Source organism: Cydia amplana, chromosome 8 (assembly GCF_948474715.1).
Source record: "Cydia amplana chromosome 8, ilCydAmpl1.1, whole genome shotgun sequence".
NCBI lineage: Eukaryota > Metazoa > Arthropoda > Insecta > Lepidoptera > Tortricidae > Cydia > Cydia amplana.
The window spans coordinates 12,822,304-12,842,220 of NC_086076.1; the positions used below are offsets into that span (position 1 = coordinate 12,822,304).

A 19,917-nucleotide genomic window follows, 5' to 3' on the forward strand; every position below is an offset into this window, starting at 1 on the left:
AAGATTGATGTTCTAGGACCTTTTCTCGAAGTATTATTTTTCTTTTCCATTGCGGGCTCGACGTTTAATTGCTGTGCTTGTTGTTTGTCGGCTTCGTCATCACTGCTTGCTTGCTGAGGTGTTGTCATTGATTTGTATGCTGTGCTTAAGGACGTATCTGTTGATAATAACGCCAATTTTACGACCGGCCGTTTGATAGTACCGCTTTTTGTTTTTAGAGTTACAACGCGGACGAGGCCATCGTTCCCTGGGTGTAACTGTACCACTCTGCCCATAGCCCATTTTCCAGATGGAAGATTGGGTTCGTGTATGATAACTATGTCGTTGATTTTAAGGTTTTCTTGTTGTTGTTTCCATTTGCTTCTGACCGACAATTGACAGAGGTACTCTGATTGCCAACGCTTCCACAGGTCTTGATGTATCTTTTGTGTTCTGTGCCATCTTGTTCGCTCGTCCTGTTCCGTATCTAATACAGTTAGCACAGGACCACTGCTAAGGAAGTGCGATGGTGTCAAGTAGTCTAAATCGTCTGGATCTTCGGATATTGCGCAGAGTGGTCTGCTGTTCATGCATCCTTCTATATTTGCTAAAACTGTATAAAACTCTTCATATGTGAGTTTCTGTTCGCCGATTACACGACGTAAATGATACTTAAGCCCTTTCACTTGGGCTTCCCACTCTCCTCCAGCGCTGGGCCAGGCGGGAGCGTTGAAATGCCATTGTATAGACATTTCACTTACTTCAGAGAGTAAGTCGTTGTTGAAGATTTGCTGTATTTCTGCTAATTCTTGCTGGAGTACGTTGTTTGCTCCTGTCAGATTCGTGCCATTATCACTGTACATGTGACTAGGCTTTCCACGACGGGCAGACATCCTCTTCAACGCTGCTATAAAAGCGGATGTGCTCAAATCTGACACCAGTTCGAAGTGCACGGCCTTGGTCGCCATGCAGACGAAGACGGCAACATACCCTTTTGTAGTTTTCACTCCACGACCTTTGTTAAGCTTTATGTCGACATAACCTGTAAAGTCGACGCCGGTGTGGTCAAAGGGTCGCGAGGGGTTGATTCTGGCTTTTGGTAAATCTCCCATAAGTTGGTGCAGCCTTTTTGCTTTTATCTTTTTGCATGTTACGCAAGGCAGTAACTGCTTTTTTACTGCTCTGTTTCCGCCTATTATCCAGAAGTGGTTTCGGGTTTCTGACAAGGTTAGGCGTGCGCCTCCGTGCAACGTAGTGCGATGTGCGTGATCTATGATAAGCTCGGTTAAGCGGCCTTGATGTGGAATTATGTAGGGATGTTTTTTGTCTTTGCTTATATGTGCGTGCTTGATTCTGCCGCCAACTCTTAGTAGTCCCTGTTCGTCTAGAAATGGGTTGAGTTCTAATATCTTGCTACTTTTGTGTATATGCTTCTCTGTTTTTAAATTGTTGATCTCGTCCTTAAATTCGCATTCTTGCACGTATTTAATGATTTTTTGTCTTGCTCGATCTAACTCCGTTGTAGTCAAATAGGGCACTTGATCTGTTTTGCGCGTTATCACTCGTAATATCCAAGCGAGTACGCGCACTGCTCGCGTCATCTTGCTGAATTTGCTTAATATGTATTTTATTACGTCGTCATCGCTGTGACGTATTGTGACGTTGATTTGCTTTGTTGTGCGGACTTCTTGATCAGTGATGTAAGCCGGGTGATCTATCCTTTGTTCTTCGTTGAAAGACGAGAGTAAAGTGGGTCCTTTCCACCATAATAAATGTTGTTGTAGTTGCTCCCCGGAAATCCCTCGGCTAGCACAATCAGCTGGGTTCTCAGCTGATTTTACATATCGCCAGTTGCGCGACGGGATAATTTGTTTTATCTGCTCGACTCGGTTGGCTACAAACGGCTTCCATCTTCCGCTATCTCCTTGAAGCCATCCAAGGACCGCGGTTGAGTCCGTCCACCCAAAAACCTTGATATGCTGCCCTGTCAATGCTTGTTGTATTTTGTTCATGAGTTTAGACAATAACAGCCCTCCTGATAATTCCAATCGAGGCAGGGTGAGATTCTTATTCTCAGGGGTTAATCTTGATTTGGCTGCTACAAGTGTTACTTTGTTGTTCACTTTACAGTATACGACACAGGCAAATGCTTTCATTGACGCATCGCAGAATCCGTGTAGTTCAATATGGTCGGACTCGCAGGTCTGGTACCATCTTGGGATCTTGAAATCGTTGATATATTGGAGATCAAGTCGTGTTTTTTCCCACTCCTCTCTGATGTTGTCGGGTAGCTCATCATCCCATTGTATGTTGCTGAGCCAAACTTGTTTGAACAGGAGTTTGAATTTGGTTGTTAATGGTGCGTACCAGCCCACTGGGTCAAATATTTTCGAAATTTCTGAGAGTAATGCTCTTTTTGTAAGTCTTTTTGACGGCGCTGTGGTATCGTTTTTCATTTGAAATGTAAAGTGATCTTCAATTGGATTCCATTTGAGACCCAATGTTTTTGTTGTTGATTGTAAATGCTTGAAGTTGAATTCTTCTTCATTATTTTGTGCTTTGCTGACATCTTCTAAAAGTTCGGCCTTATTTGAAGACCATTTTCGCAGATGAAAACCCCCTGATTTGAGTAGTTGTATTAAATCTGATTGTAATTGTTTTGCTGATTCTAAAGTGAAGCTTCCACTGACAAGGTCGTCCATGTAAAACTCCTCTTGTAATGCTTTTGCTGCTCTGCTATTCGGGTATTTGTGACCTTCGTCTGTTGCTAGCTGTCGCAAGGTCATCATAGCTAGAAATGGCGCACATTTTGTGCCATAAGTGATTGTTAATAACTTGAATTCTCGCAACGGCTCATTCGGAGATGACCGCCAAATTATTTTTTGAAATTGCTGATGCTCAGGGTTCATTAGCACTTGTCTGAACATTTTTGCTATGTCTGCTGTGTATGCGTACTGATATTGTCTCCATTTCAAAATAAGGCTTAAAAGATCTTGTTGTAAATTCGGGCCTCGATACATTAAATCATTCAATGTGTAGCCAGTAGACATTTTTGCTGACGCATTATATACAACTCTTAATGCTGACGTTGTAGATTCCCGTTCGACACAGTGGTGAGGTAGGTAGCAACTGGGTGTCTCGTTGCTAGTACACTCAGCCATATGATTTAATGATAAATATTCATTGATAAATTCTTTGTATGCTTCTGCTATTTTCGGGTGTCTGATAAATTTGTTTTCGAGTTGTCGAAATTGTGCTACGGCCATTGGTTTTGAGGCTCCTAATTTTTCTTCAAAATCTGGCTTAAAAGGTATGCTCACGATGTAACGACCTTCATCGTTGCGTTTCGTTGTGTTTTGATAATGATGAAGGCAATAAAGATCCTCTTGAGACATATTTGATGTTTCTGATATATCTTCTACCGACCAAAATTTGTGTATGTCATCAATGTTGCAAACAACGTGGCATCTCTGTGGCTGTACATTACCGCTAAAAATCCAACCTAATAGCGTAGCTTGTGCTAACGGATGGCTTTTTTCGCGTCTGATGATACCTTCTTGCATGATATCTGCATAAACGACTGCTCCGAATATTATGTCTATCTGACGACTGATGTTAAAGTCTGGGTCAGCTAGATTAATTTCTTCTAAGAAATCCCATGTTGGTTTCTTGAATGATTTGTTGGGCAAATTATTTGCGACTTTATGCATAATGTGGACATCTGTGTTAAAGGTGTAGTCATTGTGTAGTGAAGCGCAAGTTATGTTCAAGACGCCTCTGCAATTGTTTTCTTGTTGGCAGACGCCAAAGATGACTCCTTTGTATTGTTGACGCGGTAATCCCAAAATTTGTGCTGCTTTCTCAGAAATAAGGTTTGGCTGAGCTCCCGGATCAATTAAGGCTCGTAAAACCACCATTGTATTTTCCTTTGTCATGACCTTGACTAATGCTGTTCCTAAGAGTGTTTCTGGATATTCTTCTTGAGATACGTGGCTGCTGTTGCCTATGTAAGGTTTTTTGCTTTCGGCGATACTGCCTTTGTGACCCGATGTACTTGGACTCGGGTTTCCGTAGGCATCATGAAGTAATGTGTTATGATTTCCATTACAAACGCGGCATCTTTTGTACGAATGACACTCTTTGTCTTTATGATCGAATAAACAATTTTTACATAAATTGTATTTCGCAATGACTTCCCGTTTGTTGTTTGCTTGTAACCCGAGAAATGCCTTGCAAGCGAATAACTTGTGGTCGTTCTGACAATGTGGGCATTTATAATATTCATTTAAATTGTTTGATGTCTTTTTAAATGAATTATGTTGATATGAATTGGAGTTCGTGTTTTGATTTGTGTTGTATGCTTTATAATAATGATACTTCTTGCTACTTGTTGAAGGTTCATTTTGTTGTTGATGCTGCTGGTATGATTTAGGCTGGTCAGATTTGCGACGAGATGACTCCAATGATGTGAATTTGTTTTCTAAGAAATCTAAAAAGTCGCTCAACGTAGGTAATTCACGTGGCGTTTTGAGTGACTCCACGTAATCATTGTGCGTTTCCACGTCCAATTTTTGCGAAAGGAGGTGGACTATGATAGGGTCCCACGTTGATATGTCTACTCCAAGGTTTTTGATGGCGTGTAGGCATTCATTAGTAGTGTCGTGGATTTTCTTGATTGATGCTGCTGAATGTTGCTGTGAGTTGGGGAGGCTTAGCAAAACGTTGAGATGAGATGAGAAGATCATCTTCTTATTGTTGTATCTATGATTTAAAATATCCCAACATGTTTGATAGTTGTCAGAACTGATAAGTAAATGCTGGATTAGTTTTTCTGCTTCCCCTTTTACTTTGCTTTTCAGAAATTGCATTTTCTGGGCGTTCGGAATTGATGGATTTGCATGAATTGCTTCAGTAAACAAGTCCTTGAACGAGGTCCAATGTTGATAACTGCCACTGAAGACAGGAATTTCCATTTTGGGTGTCGACTTTTCTCTGTGTGAGACCGACCACATTTTGGTGTTTATTTCTTTCTTCATTTTGTTAAACTGCATCTCGTAAGTGTTGTAGTTCATCTCGTATGTTAGATTTCTTGATTCTAAAATGCTGTCAATTTCCCAGTGAAGGGTATCTATGGCGGTCCACCGTGCTTGAAGAGTCTTAAGAGCATCCTCAAATTCCCATTTTTCGTTGAGATGCTCTAAGGTTGTGTTAGATACAGTTCTGACGAATGCTCTAAAGTTGCTGGCTTGCTTACGTAACATCTCATCTGTTTTGCTGAGGGATCCACGCGATGCTGTATCTGTTGCTTCTGAATTGATGGGGGCGACGTCATTATTGTGAGCAGTTCCCGCTGAATTCGTAATTGGTACCGGGGTTTGCTCCACTGGCGGCAGCCTGGGCGGATCTACGCGATCACGATGACCTGGTAGGGGTGATAGTCCCCTTTTTGATGTTGTTGCTTCTGATAATATATCTGCTGACTTACGTTCCGCCTTCAAGAAGGTGCTAACGTACTGTCTGGTGGTGTGATAAAATTGCTCCGTGATTCCATATTGATTTCCTGAGAAGTAGGGATGCTCAAAGTCTTCCTCTTCACAAAGTTTCTGATGATTTGCTTGGAATTCGGCCCAATACTGGTCAAGAATTTGTAACCTTCTTGGGATCCTCTCGGGCGTCTTGCGATCCGGTCCGTCTTTTTTAAAGTTTTCAAGAAACTTTTTCATACCTTCCATAAGCTGTTGTTGAGTATCCAACAATTCCTGTATAGACCCCATTTTGCTAAAACAGCTTACTGCTTTGCTGTGCTCTTGATTTTATGCTGTTAAATATTGATGAAGTGCTATAAAGCTCTGCTGTTGTTGCTCTATGATGCAGCTGCTAGTGCTGCTTTGCTGGTCAAACAGTGTTCCCGTATCTCCGGTGCAGTGTAGACGCCTTCTCAATCTGACTGGTGGGACCCGCTTGTGGGAGGCCAGTCAAACCGATTCGATACTGCACTTTAGACACTCAAGAAACACTAAACGACACGAAGGACCAAATTGATGTATGGGCTGCTAGTGTCACATACACCAATTGTATTCTGTTGGTTGCTTGACATAATGATAACTCACAATATAGCCGAAATTAAACACTTTATTGATAACTAACTATAAAAGCGCGACATTATGAATGATAGTGCAAATGAGAACACGCGTGATAGGTTCTAATGCTGAACGTGTACTGACTCGTATTATATTGCTTTACGCAATTGTAAGTAATTTCGCTGAGATGGCAATGTGCGGTATGTGGACCGTACAGCCTGCCTGCTTGCTTATAGAATATAATGGAATAGAATAAAATGCCAATTTACTACCTAATATCATTGGTGTGGTACCAAATTTATACTAAAATCAAAAATCGGTTGGATTTGGTTGGTTGGCTGGTAAGAAAGATTATCCTTACTTTTCTGCCCTGGAACTTGGTGACTAGTTGCGGAGTCCATTTGTCATCGATGGTTCCGAGGCCGAGCTGACCGTGCACGCCCCACCTTCAAAATAAAAATGTTCAATTATGCATTTATTAAGACTGCAATCTCGCAGCTCTTCAATTTGAGACGTAGGTTGGATAGTTAGTCCAGTCCATGCATCCTTTATGCATCTTTAAAGAATCACGCGTCGTGGCCGTATTGCTAGTCACGCTCGGCAGCTGTAGTAACCCACCGCGTATCACAAAAAGCAACAGTATGCACCCCCAGCAATAGAGCCAGCCGCAGTAGTGACCTTGTGATGTCACGCCCGCGTTAAGAGCCGCGCGCCGTGACCACCTATTTACCCTTAGCTGTTGTCACCTGCTGCGTATAGCTACAATACGCACCCCCACGTGTAGAGCCGGCCGCCCTGGTCGACCGCGGCCGAGTGGTAATGGCCGGCCGCCACGGCGGTGACGGGCGCGGCGTCGTGGTGCCGCGCCCACGCCTAGCTGCCCGTAGCTATTATCTCCTGCTGCGTATAGCTACAATACGCACCCCCAGGTGTAGAGCCGGCCGCCCTGGTCGACCGCGGCCGAGTGGTAATGTCCGGCCGCCACGGCGGTGACGGGCGCGGCGTCGTGGTGCCGCGCCCACGCCTAGCTGCCCGTAGCTATTATCTCCTGCTGCGTATAGCTACAATACGCACCCCCAGGTGTAGAGCCGGCCGCCCTGGTCGACCGCGGCCGAGTGGTAATGTCCGGCCGCCACGGCGGTGACGGGCGCGGCGTCGTGGTGCCGCGCCCACGCCTAGCTGCCCGTAGCTGTTGTCTCCTGTCACGTATAGCTACAATACGCACCCCCACGTGTAGAGCCGGCCGCCCTGGTCGACCGCGGCCGAGTGGTAATGTCCGGCCGCCACGGCGGTGACGGGCGCGGCGTCGTGGTGCCGCGCCCGCATGAGCGCGCCGCGCGCCGCCGCCGCGTCGCCCGCCGCGCCGCCCCACGCCGCGCCCACACCCAGCTGCCCGTAGCTGTTGTCTCCTGCTGCGTATATCTGACATGAAACAGTACGATATAAAAGCTATTAATTGACTGCTTGATAATGAGTACGAACATAACTCATCGTGATGCGTTCCGGGCAAAGTGTGAATAGTCATTTTCTTTTAATCTACGGTATTATTTAATACTCGTAATGAACTATAACTTTCAGAACAGGGGCGTATTTACCCTAGGGCCATCCGAGCCATGGCCCGAGGCGCCAACCCTCAGGAGCGGCATGATGCCGCCCCTAGCGGATTGCATTTTGTTTTTCTTCCTTGACTTCTGGGGCGGCGAAACGTATTGGCCCGTGGCGCCAAATTTCAAAATACGCCCCCGTTTCAGAACCATATTTAGAATCAACTTTCTCCACATTTTTTGTATCATTATGCACCATTGTGCATAAGCTCTTTTAAACTCTCGAATTGGATTTACTTGCCATTAGGGAAGTACTTGTTTTGGAACCAATGGATATTTGTTTAAAATGTAACTTTATAAGAAATTAAATGTAGAATTAATTATGCTGTTGTTGTCTCGAATCTCGATATTTCCCTGGTTCAAATGACTCAGACTAACCCCATTCTCCGTCAAAATCAATGTGTGATGTCTTCCACAAGCCACGTCTACGACTCTGCCGATCACTTCCGTATTGACCGGCGTCTCTGTGATCATCACTTTAGCGTTCCCGTCGTCAGTTAGCGCCCAGTGTCCTAAACCGCAGCTGAGTGTCCTTTAAAAGCAAAATTATTATTTAGCCACCATATCTAAGATAGGTATTGTAGCTGGTATACCTAAGATATCTTAAACGATTTAGCTTTTACTTACAATAATATGTAGCACAGAAAAGCATTCAAAAATTATATGACACACGCTCTTATCGCACTACAGAAAATCACCTTTCACAAAATCACCTACCATGCAAAATATTGCCTAGCTTGAACAACGGTGAATATATGCATCAAACAGCTGTCTATGGGAATCTAGAATCTTATTAAATGGTTGCCTTTCTCCCTTTATTAGGAATTAGATAAAAACAGATGTTTGACTAGATAATCATTGGCTTTTCAAGACAGATTAAGTATCTTTAAGTGACTATATTTATTTACTTATACTTTATTGCACAGTAAAAATTGTACAAAAGGCGAACTTAATGCAATACGCGTTCTCTACCAGTTAACCCTCGGGCCATACATTAATAATAATTTATACGAAGAACTTTACCTCCTGGGTACGAACTGATTCTTCCAAGTTTCGGCGGTTGGTGTCAATTCGAGGTGTATCTCTGGGCACGGGCTACGGGCTTCGAGAGCGCAGGCTACACGCATAAACATTGATATTATCTGGATCATTCTTGTCGTCTGAAAATAATGGTAACGTTGGCAAAGAGTTTAATATATTTAGCTTTTAACATGACTTAGATTAGAATGAAAAAAAAATACATGTATTATGGCTAAAAATGATTAAGGATAAATAGAATAAAACGAACGGATACTACGAAACACCCTCACTCAGCAAAATGTCATGGCTAGCCTTGGCGCTTCAGTGAGGACCTGGCATACAAATAACAAACGACATAGGTACGAATATGTGTACAAAGTACTGTTCCTAGATTGTACTGATCTAGAATCTAAAAAGACTGAAAATCATTTAAGAGTGCTATTACATTTCGGGGATGAGCGAGTTTAGGTATTTTACGCGCTGCGGCAGGCCCCGCGATCTCAGGTCGCCGAACCCTTCCACCGCATTTTCCCTCGGTCGCACTACAATGATGGATTAAACATTTTTGATCCGATCGTGAAGCACATTGAAATCAATCATAACAACACTAACTGTACTTTAATATCAAAGTCCTAAAAATGTTATTTGGTACGAAAATACTAAATCCAGTGCAAATATACATACTTATGTAGGTCATTATTACTAGAAAGAAATTATACGTACTTACTTAGGTACTCGCTTATTTTCATTTTCCGTCATTGCATATGGTATAGGTTGTATAGTGAAACTATTTTAGCTATATAATAAAACCTTTAATTTGTATCTTAAGTTTAGAAACGAGCTGATACTAAGCATCTGATGATGAAGCCTGATGATGATGATGAAGGTGGTCACGGATACCAATCAACCATGTAGTAACATGATTAGGCTCGTTTGATTCGTCTCAACAAGATCTTTGGCACTAGGTGACACTCAGGGTCTGATAATGGAGCTGGAAGGTGGCCACTGGTACCAGTCAACTATGCAATTAAACCACTTCGTGTTTGAGCTCGTTTGATTCGTCTCAACAAGATCTTTGGCACTAGGTGATACTCAGGGTCTGATGATGGAGCTGGAAGGTGGTCACCGGTACCATTCAACCATGCAACTAAACCACTTCGTGTTTGGGCCCGTTTCATTCATTTCAACAAGATCTTGGACACTAGGTGATATTCAGGGTCTAATGATGGAGCTGGAAGGTGGTCACCGGTACCAGTAAACTATGAAACTAAACCACTTCGTGTTTGGGCTCGTTTGATTCGTCTCAACAAGATCTTTGACACAAGATAGGACTCAGGGTCTGATGATGAAGCTGGAAGGTGGTCACCGGTACCAGTCAACCATGCAACTAAACCACTTCGTGTTTGAGCTCGTTTGATTCGTCTCAACAAGATCTTTGACACTAGGTGATACTCAGGGTCTGATGATGGAGCTGGAAGGTGGTCACCGGTACCTGTCAACCATGAAACTAAACCACTTCGTGTTTATGCTCGTTTGATTCGTCTCAACAAGATCTTGGACACTAGGTGATACTCAGGGTCTGATGATGGAGCTGAATGGTGGTCACCGGTACCAGTCAACCATGCAACTAAACCACTTCGTGTCTGGGATGACAACCTTCCAGCTGCACATCAGACCCTGAGTATCACCTAGTGTCCAAGATCTTGTTGAGACAAATCAAACGAGCCCAAACACGAAGTGGTTTAGTTGCATGGTTGACTGGTACTGGTGACCACCGTCCAGCTCCATCATCAGACCCTGAGTCCTATCTTGTGACAAAGATCTCGTTGAGAGGAATCAAACGAGCCGAAACACGAAGTGGTTTAGTTGCATGGTTGACTGGTACCGTTGACCACCTTCCAGCTCCATCATCAGACCCTCAGTACTATCTTGTGTCAAAGATCTCGTTGAGAGGAATCAAACGAGCCCAAACACGAAGTGGTTTAGTTGCATGGTTGACTGGTACTGGTGACCACCGTCCAGCTCCATCATCAGACCCTCAGTACTATCTTGTGTCAAAGATCTTGTTGAGACGAATCAAACGAGCCCAAACACGAAGTGGTTTAGGTGCATGGTTGACTGGTACCGTTGACCACGTTCCAGCTTCATCGTCAGACCCTGAGTTCTATCTTGTGTCAAAGATCTCGTTGAGAGGAATAAAACGACCCCAAACACGAAGTGGTTTAGTTGCGTGGTTGACTGGTACCGGTGCCAACCTTCCAGCTCCATCATCAGACCCTCAGTACTATCTTGTGTCAAAGATCTTGTTGAGACGAATCAAACGAGCCGAAACACGAAGTGGTTTAGTTGCATGGTTGACTGGTACCATTGACCACCTTCCAGCTCCATCATCAGACCCTGAGTCCTATCTTGTGACAAAGATCTTGTTGAGACGAATCAAACGAGCCGAAACACGAAGTGGCTTAGTTGCATGGTTGACTGGTACCGTTGACCACCTTCCAGCTTCATCATCAGACCCTGAGTTCTATCTTGTGTCAAAGATCTCGTTGAGAGGAATCAAACGAGCCCAAACACGAAGTGGTTTAGTTGCGTGGTTGACTGGTACCGGTGACCACCTTCCAGCTCCATCATCAGACCCTGAGTCCTATCTTGTGTCAAAGATCTTGTTGAGACGAATCAAACGAGCCGAAACACGAAGTGGTTTAGTTGCATGGTTGACTGGTACCGTTGACCACCTTCCAGCTTCATCATCAGACCCTGAGTTCTATCTTGTGTCAAAGATCTCGTTGAGAGGAATCAAACGAGCCCAAACACGAAGTGGTTTAGTTGCGTGGTTGACTGGTACCGGTGACCACCTTCCAGCTCCATCATCAGACCCTGAGTCCTATCTTGTGTCAAAGATCTTGTTGAGACGAATCAAACGAGCCCAAACACGAAGTGGTTTAGTTGCGTGGTTGACTGGTACCGGTGACCACCTTCCAGCTCCATCATCAGACCCTGAGTCCTATCTTGTGTCAAAGATCTTGTTGAGACGAATCAAACGAGCCGAAACACGAAGTGGTTTAGTTGCATGGTTGATTGGTACCGGTGACCACCTCCCAGCTCCATCATCAGACCTATATATTCTGATTCTGACATGTCATCAAAAGCATTTGTATTCAGCCATTTTTAGGGTTCCGTACCCAAATGGCAAAAAACGGAACCCTTATAGATTCGTCATGTCTGTCTGTCTGTCTGTCTGTCCGTCTGTCTGTCCGTCCGTATGTCACAACCACTTTTCTCCGAAACTATAAGAACTATACTGTTGAAACTTGGTAAGTAGATGTATTCTGTGAACCGCATTAAGATTTTCACACAAAAATAGAAAAAAAAAACAATAAATTTTTGGGGTTCCCCATACTTCGAACTGAAACTCAAAAATGTTTTTTTCATCAAACCCATACGTGTGGGGTATCTATGGATAGGTCTTCAAAAATGATATTGAGGTTTCTAATATCATTTTTTTCTAAACTGAATAGTTTGCGCGAGAGACACTTCCAAAGTGGTAAAATGTGTGTCCCCCCCCCCCCCCCATGCCATGTAACTTCTAAAATAAGAGAATGATAAAACTAAAAAAAATATATGATGTAATTACCATGCAAACTTTCACCGAAAATTGGTTTGAACGAGATCTAGTAAGTTGTAAGTAGTTTTTTTTTATACGTCTTAAATCGCCTAAATACGGAACCCTTCATGGGCGAGTCCGACTCGCACTTGGCCGCTTTTTTAATTACCTATAAAATATCAGATCATTTCAAATATCTTTAATGCTGTCCGGTAGTTACATACTATACTATAAAACCAAATACACAGTACTAGGATCAAAGTTTCTCAGTCGCCGTATACACGCACTGTCACGCACACAGTATAGCATTTTACACGGCGCCTGCCGCACACAATGATAAAAAACCTCGTCGTCGCCGTTGAAAACGTGCGGAGCCGACCGACACACGTCCTACCTCTACAAGCTCTGCCGCGGCACTGAGCTCACGACCGCGCGTCATCGGTAATATTAGAGTCGTTTTCAAAAAATTGCCAAAAAATTATAGTAGAATTTCATAAACACTAATGTATACCATCAGTATAAGCAAACGCTGTAGATTGCTTGAGTATGAAAATGACTTCGATATTAAGTAGAATTTCGTAGGAATTGACACTTGTTTCGGAGAGAAAATTGAGTTTGTTTTTCTTCGATTTTCTCTTTCTCAAAGGTATTTAGGAAAAATGTCAAAAGTAATTCCTAATGTACAGGGTATTAGTAATACAAAATAGCCAGCTTTACCAGAGTAAACTTCTCAACATTTACAAATACGAGCTCACAATTTAGTGCTTCACGTGGTTTTTCGGAAACAACCATCAGAAAAAAAATCATTACTAATTTAATAAGCCCTTTTTCCAATATTTAAAAAGTAATTCCTAAAGATAAGAAGACGCTTTTACCGTAACAAGTACTCATTGTTTCTAATAATGACCCTAAAGTACTGAATGTCATCGAGGAATATCATCAATTTTGCATTATTTTGACTTTTCTTGTTGGAGCGCTCTTAAGAATAGTTACTTACGTAGATTGAAGATATTCCCTGATTCAAATCTCGCATAACAGGTCTTAATTGTTCTTGCATTGGATTCAGCCAAAGGCAGAAGCACTGAAAAATTTTTTTTAATAAGTTCGGTCATATAATGAAACTGAGAAAATACGTAGGTCCCGGCAAAAACTTCTTGAACAGAGCGATTCTGGTCTTTCTTGTGTATTTAATCTATTTGTAATGTACCTACAAAAGGTAAGGTAAGTAGGTAAGAAACTACTGACCGAGTTATTGAGAGCAAAAGTGCGGGATAACCACAGTTAAATATTGGGACTAGGTGCCAAAGACCGATAGATAACTTACCTTGAGAATCTTCGTGTCAAAACTGTCACATTTCTCCGCTATAAAATCAAACAGCCACTGAGCGTTGTCTTCTAAAAGCAGCGGTACAAGATACAACTGTTGCAGTAAACAGTTGATCGCGCTGCGGCAGAGTTTCCTCGATTTCAGTGCGGTCAGTATGAGGGCGGGGTGACCGCAGTGTCCGCAGTGGGGGCTGAATACTGGAACTAGGTCCCAGAGACCGATAGGTAACTTACCTTGAGAATCTTCGTGTCAAAACTGTCACATTTCTCCGCTATAAAATCAAACAGCCACTGAGCATTTTCTTCTAAAAGCAGCGGCACAAGATACAACTGTTGCAGTAAACAGTTGATCGCGCTGCGGCAGAGTTTCCTCGATTTCAGTGCGATCAGTATGAGGGCGGGGTGACCGCAGTGGGTGCTGAATACTGGAACTAGGTCCCAGAGACCGACATATAACTTACCTTGAGAATCTTCGTGTCAAAACTGTCACATTTCTCCGCTATAAAATCAAACAGCCACTGAGCATTTTCTTCTAAAAGCAGCGGTACAAGATACAACTGTTGCAGTAAACAGTTGATCGCGCTGCGGCAGAGTTTCCTCGATTTCAGTGCGGTCAGTATGAGGGCGGGGTGACCGCAGTGGGTGCTGAATACTGGAACTAGGTCCCAGAGACCGATAGGTAACTTACCTTGAGAATCTTCGTGTCAAAACTGTCACATTTCTCCGCTATAAAATCAAACAGCCACTGAGCGTTTTCTTCTAAAAGCAGCGGTACAAGATACAACTGTTGCAGTAAACAGTTGATCGCGCTGCGGCAGAGTTTCCTCGATTTCAGTGCGGTCAGTATGAGGGCGGGGTGACCGCAGTGGGTGCTGAATACTGGAACTAGGTTCCAGACACCGACAGATAACTTACCTTGAGAATCTTCGTGTCAAAACTGTCACATTTCTCCGCTATAAAATCAAAGAGCCACTGAGCGTTTTCTTCTAAAAGCAGCGGCACAAGATACAACTGTTGCAGTAAACAGTTGATCGCGCTGCGGCAGAGTTTCCTCGATTTCAGTGCGGTCAGTATGAGGGCGGGGTGACCGCAGTGGGTGCTGAATACTGGAACTAGGTCCCAGAGACCGATGGCGGCGGCGATCGATGTCAGTTCGGTTAGTTCGACTGTTGAGAGTGTTGTGAATTTTGCGTCCCTGGATAGAAATTAATATTGAGTACGTTTACGTGAATAAGTACGTCTGTAAGCGTAATTATGTGGGATAAGCTCCAGAGCAATATAATCGGCTTGATTTGTTTGGAAATATACATAAAAAGTTATATTAATTTCGACTTGAATACTTTCATCAAGAGCTCTAGCGATAGTTAATATCTAAAGTGTCATTCAATAGAACTTGCTAACTATGTAAACAAAAGTTACTAGTAAATTGACATTCAGTGTCAATTTTTGTATGGCGGTTTGTTTACATAGCTAGCAAGTTCTATTGAATGACACTTTATAGTAGGGATGTACCGACTAGTCGCCGACTAGTCGGGAAAGCCGACTATCCGGCCACATTTGTAGTCGGCGATTAGTCGGCGACTAGTCGGCAAAAAAGGCCGATTAGTCGGCCTATTATTAATTACAGAAAGCAGGACATGAATAAAATAAAAAGCCAATATTAATCAAATGTTACATGCCCATTCTACTCTAATACGTATTTAGGGTACAAAATGTGCTTGAGTTCATATTAAATTCAAGTATACCTAAGTAATTATGTAGGTGTATCGTCGAACATCTTTCAGTTGATATTGAAAGCGCGACGACGCAAGGAGCATAAAAATATGTTTTTCTAATGCATCCGAACTAGAATAAAGCTACTACAGTTGCCATACGAATGTAATCTTTATCGGGAAGGAACTATTATGAACTTGGCCGACTAGCCGACTAATCGGCCATCCGAGGGCCAATTAGTCGGCTAGTCGGTACTTCACTACTTTATAGTGAAAATTTGTCTAATATAACTGCGGTTTTCTGTAAAACTAAGAATTGGATACACTTAACTACCTACTCAACTACTTACATGTCAAACGTTTCCTCCTCATTGGTCCCCATCTTGAGCAGCATCGCCAACATTTTGGTGGCGACGGCGGGCGCGCCGAGCGCCGCATTCCCGGTGTGTTTATACATGGACATCTTGTGTAGTCTTCGGAACACACCCCAACTAGCTACGCAGCCGTCTGGCTGGGTCTGAACGAGAAACCCAAGAGTCGGGTATACTCAACTACTTACATGTCAAACGTTTCCTCCTCATTGGTCCCCATCTTGAGCAGCATCGCCAACATTTTGATGGCGACGGCGGGCGCGCCGAGCGCCGCGTGCCCGGTGTGTTTATACATGGACATCTCGTGTAGTTCCAACTAGCTACGCAGCCGTCTGGCTAGGTCTGAACGAGAAAACCAAGAGTCGGGTATACTCAACTACTTACATGTCAAACGTTTCCTCCTCATTGGTCCCCATCTTGAGCAGCATCGCCAACATTTTGATGGCGACGGCGGGCGCGCCGAGCGCCGCATGCCCGGTGTGTTTATACATGGACATCTCGTGTAGTTCCAACTAGCTACGCAGCCGTCTGGCTAGGTCTGAACGAGAAACCCAAGAGTCGGGTATACTCAACTACTTACATGTCAAACGTTTCCTCCTTATTGGTCCCCATCTTGAGCAGCATCGCCAACATTTTGATGGCGACGGCGGGCGCGCCGAGTGCCGCATGGCCGGTGTGTTTATACATGGACATCTCGTGTAGTCTTCGGAACACTGCCCAACTAGCTACGCAGCCGTCTGGCTGGGTCTGAACGAGAAACCCAAGAGTCGGGTATACTCAACTACTTACATGTCAAACGTTTCCTCCTCATTGGTCCCCATCTTGAGCAGCATCGCCAACATTTTGATGGCGACGGCGGGCGCGCCGAGCGCCGCGTGCCCGGTGTGTTTATACATGGACATCTCGTGTAGTTCCAACTAGCTACGCAGCCGTCTGGCTAGGTCTGAACGAGAAAACCAAGAGTCGGGTATACTCAACTACTTACATGTCAAACGTTTCCTCCTCATTGGTCCCCATCTTGAGCAGCATCGCCAACATTTTGATGGCGACGGCGGGCGCGCCGAGCGCCGCATGCCCGGTGTGTTTATACATGGACATCTCGTGTAGTTCCAACTAGCTACGCAGCCGTCTGGCTAGGTCTGAACGAGAAAACCAAGAGTCGGGTATACTCAACTACTTACATGTCAAACGTTTCCTCCTCATTGGTCCCCATCTTGAGCAGCATCGCCAACATTTTGATGGCGACGGCGGGCGCGCCGAGCGCCGCATGCCCGGTGTGTTTATACATCGACAGCTCGTGGAGTCGCCCGAACACTCCTAGACGCGCTACCCATCCGTCCGGCTGGCTCTGTAGGATAAAAAAAAAGTAAATATGGACCATAGACAATAGTCGTGAAAGCCAATAAAGTTGCGTTTTATGAAAATGGTAGTTTAACCTGTAGTCTGGCTGGCTAATCTTGGCAGTAACAGTAGAGAGAGATATTCAATTCTCTTTAATTTAATATTTTTTTTTCGAAGTAGGTAGGACTCTATAGTAAACAACTGACATACATACATTTACATACTAAAACATTAAAAGTAAACTCCCCCTTGATTATGATCTAGTGACAACAAACCCTTGCTACACTGAAACGTTGTCGAATATTCGACTTTGCTACAGTTTGCTAAATCAAACGTTAGTCTTTCTTAATTTTCCCGACCTTTATTAGGGGCAAAGTAAGGTCCGTAACTCTTAAAACAAATCATAGTCGCAAGTCTGAACAACTAAATTAAAGCGTTGCTCCGCGCCGCCGCCGCACTTATCTAGCACGCCGACTGCAAGCTACTTGTTCAACTGACCTGCGACAGCGAGAACAGGTACATGGCGGGCGCGATCTTGCCGCGCGACAGCAGCATGTCGGCCGAGGCGCGCAGCAGCGTGGGCACGGGCGCGCCGAGCGCGGCCGCGGGTTGCTCCGCGCCGCCGCCGCACTTATCTAGCACGCCGACTGCAAGCTACTTGTTCAACTGACCTGCGACAGCGAGAACAGGTACATGGCGGGCGCGATCTTGCCGCGCGACAGCAGCATGTCGGCCGAGGAGCGCAGCTGCGTGGGCACGGGCGCGCCGAGCGCCGCCGCGCGTTGCTCCGCGCCGCCGCCGCACTTATCTAGCACGCCGACTGCAAGCTACTTGTTCAACTGACCTGCGACAGCGAGAACAGGTACATGGCGGGCGCGATCTTGCCGCGCGACAGCAGCATGTCGGCCGAGGCGCGCAGCAGCGTGGGCACGGGCGCGCCGAGCGCGGCCGCGGGTTGCTCCGCGCCGCCGCCGCACTTATCTAGCACGCCGACTGCAAGCTACTTGTTCAACTGACCTGCGACAGCGAGAACAGGTACATGGCGGGCGCGATCTTGCCGCGCGACAGCAGCATGTCGGCCGAGGAGCGCAGCTGCGTGGGCACGGGCGCGCCGAGCGCCGCCGCGCGTTGCTCCGCGCCGCCGCCGCACTTATCTAGCACGCCGACTGCAAGCTACTTGTTCAACTGACCTGCGACAGCGAGAACAGGTACATGGCGGGCGCGATCTTGCCGCGCGACAGCAGCATGTCGGCCGAGGCGCGCAGCAGCGTGGGCACGGGCGCGCCGAGCGCCGCCGCGCGTTGCTCCGCGCCGCCGCCGCCGCGCATTATAACGCCGACTAGCCATTCGCACGGTTCCGACCTGAATAAAATGAACTTTGAATCTGAAGGGGTAGGAATATAATAGAAGGGTTATATTTTTTTGTGTAAAAACTAACATAAACTCAAATCTAAAGTACATTACATACCTGGGGAGGTGAATTCGTGAATGCTCCAGATCGCAGATAAATATGCGATCTGGGGCTTTACGAATTACCGCCCGTGTTGTCAAAAGTTTTACGTCTTGCCTTGGCCAGGAAGTGAGACTTTCTCCTCGCGTAGCGGGGAGAAAATCCCACTTACGGGCCTAAGGTGACGTAAAAGTAATTACCTTACCAATGTCCTTAACTGGACTTTAGGACCAGAAAAACGGAATCTACATCTACACGCAAGTTAACAAATAAAGGGAGAGATTGCAGATAAAATATACTTACACGGTATTCAAAATATAGACCCCACAGGAGGTGACCACGAGGCAGCCATCCAGGGCAAACCGCGGCAGTTGAAGGTCGCACATAAAGGTCGGTTCCTTCCAACCACCGGTCGCATTAGACGGCTCCTTGGACGACATGATGTGAGCCCCGCGGACATCGCCTATGAGCTCCGCTGCCCATAGCTCTGTAAAGTCCCTTTTGGTGCCCAGAAGTGCTTCACCCTACAGACAATACCTCATTAACCCTTTAACTGCCAGAGTCTGATATATAAGACATTACATATCCAGCTCATTTCGCCAGTCTGATAAATAAGACAAAGATCTGATTTGGTTTTTACAGCACATTTAACTCCCGTAACTATGCCAACCTTACTCTGCGTGGTACAATTACTGTCGGTGGCGACACGAGCACGCTCGATCAAAAATTGCTGGCGCTTAAAAGGTTAAGCATCCTTCAGTTGCTTTCTCTTAATTTGCTAATAAGTGGTAATTCATTTTGATACAAAAGAAATCCGCGTAAAATAAAGGTACTATAAGACTGTTGAGGAAAAGTTCGAAACCCCAATTTAATATGAGTAGTGTTGGAATGTTATACTCGCCACTTGCACCAATAGCAAAGACACAATTCGACTAGTAAACACTTAAAAAAAGAGATACTTACTTGAACAACTGAAAAATTTGCACTGTGCACTTCCAACTCATTTTTCCTCAATAGAAATATCAGTCTTTGGGACCAAAGGCCTAGTATGTACTGGCCATCCTTCTTAATACATGGTCTGAGTGTTCTCGATGGAGATTCTTCCTCTGGGCTTTCCAGCTGTAATTAATGTGAAATCATAATCATCTCTTGTGACCTAAAGCTGAGGCACTAGTAAATTAAGCAAATATTCTTTATTGTGCATTACTGCACACAAACAATAAATAATTTCGTGTAGAAAACGCGATTCAGTATTCAAAATATTCAAATAAAAACCGGTCGGGTGCGACTCGGACTCGCGTTCCAATTCCAAGGGTTCCATACATTAGGATCAACAACTTGACTGCACATTTGTAATAGGTTTTCCTGCCATTTATAGGTAAAGTACTATTTTGTGTATTTTTTTTTTTCAAAATTTTAGACCCAGTAGT

General features: G+C 44.7%; 1 protein-coding gene across 1 annotated transcript in view; it reads right to left on the minus strand.

Moving 5' to 3' along the window:
* The window catches only part of LOC134650325 (uncharacterized), a 30,202-nt gene that overhangs the window by 7,477 nt on the left and 2,808 nt on the right, over positions 1 to 19,917 (minus strand). Inside the window, exons 5-14 of the mRNA XM_063505285.1 lie at positions 19,451 to 19,606; positions 18,791 to 19,011; positions 18,228 to 18,399; positions 16,878 to 17,044; positions 14,529 to 14,808; positions 13,285 to 13,368; positions 8,687 to 8,823; positions 8,042 to 8,195; positions 7,285 to 7,481; positions 6,421 to 6,505 (exon numbers count right to left, since the gene is read on the minus strand). Of these exons, the coding sequence (XP_063361355.1) occupies positions 6,421 to 6,505; positions 7,285 to 7,481; positions 8,042 to 8,195; positions 8,687 to 8,823; positions 13,285 to 13,368; positions 14,529 to 14,808; positions 16,878 to 17,044; positions 18,228 to 18,399; positions 18,791 to 19,011; positions 19,451 to 19,606 (1,653 nt within the window). The remainder of the gene's footprint in view (positions 1 to 6,420; positions 6,506 to 7,284; positions 7,482 to 8,041; positions 8,196 to 8,686; positions 8,824 to 13,284; positions 13,369 to 14,528; positions 14,809 to 16,877; positions 17,045 to 18,227; positions 18,400 to 18,790; positions 19,012 to 19,450; positions 19,607 to 19,917) is intronic.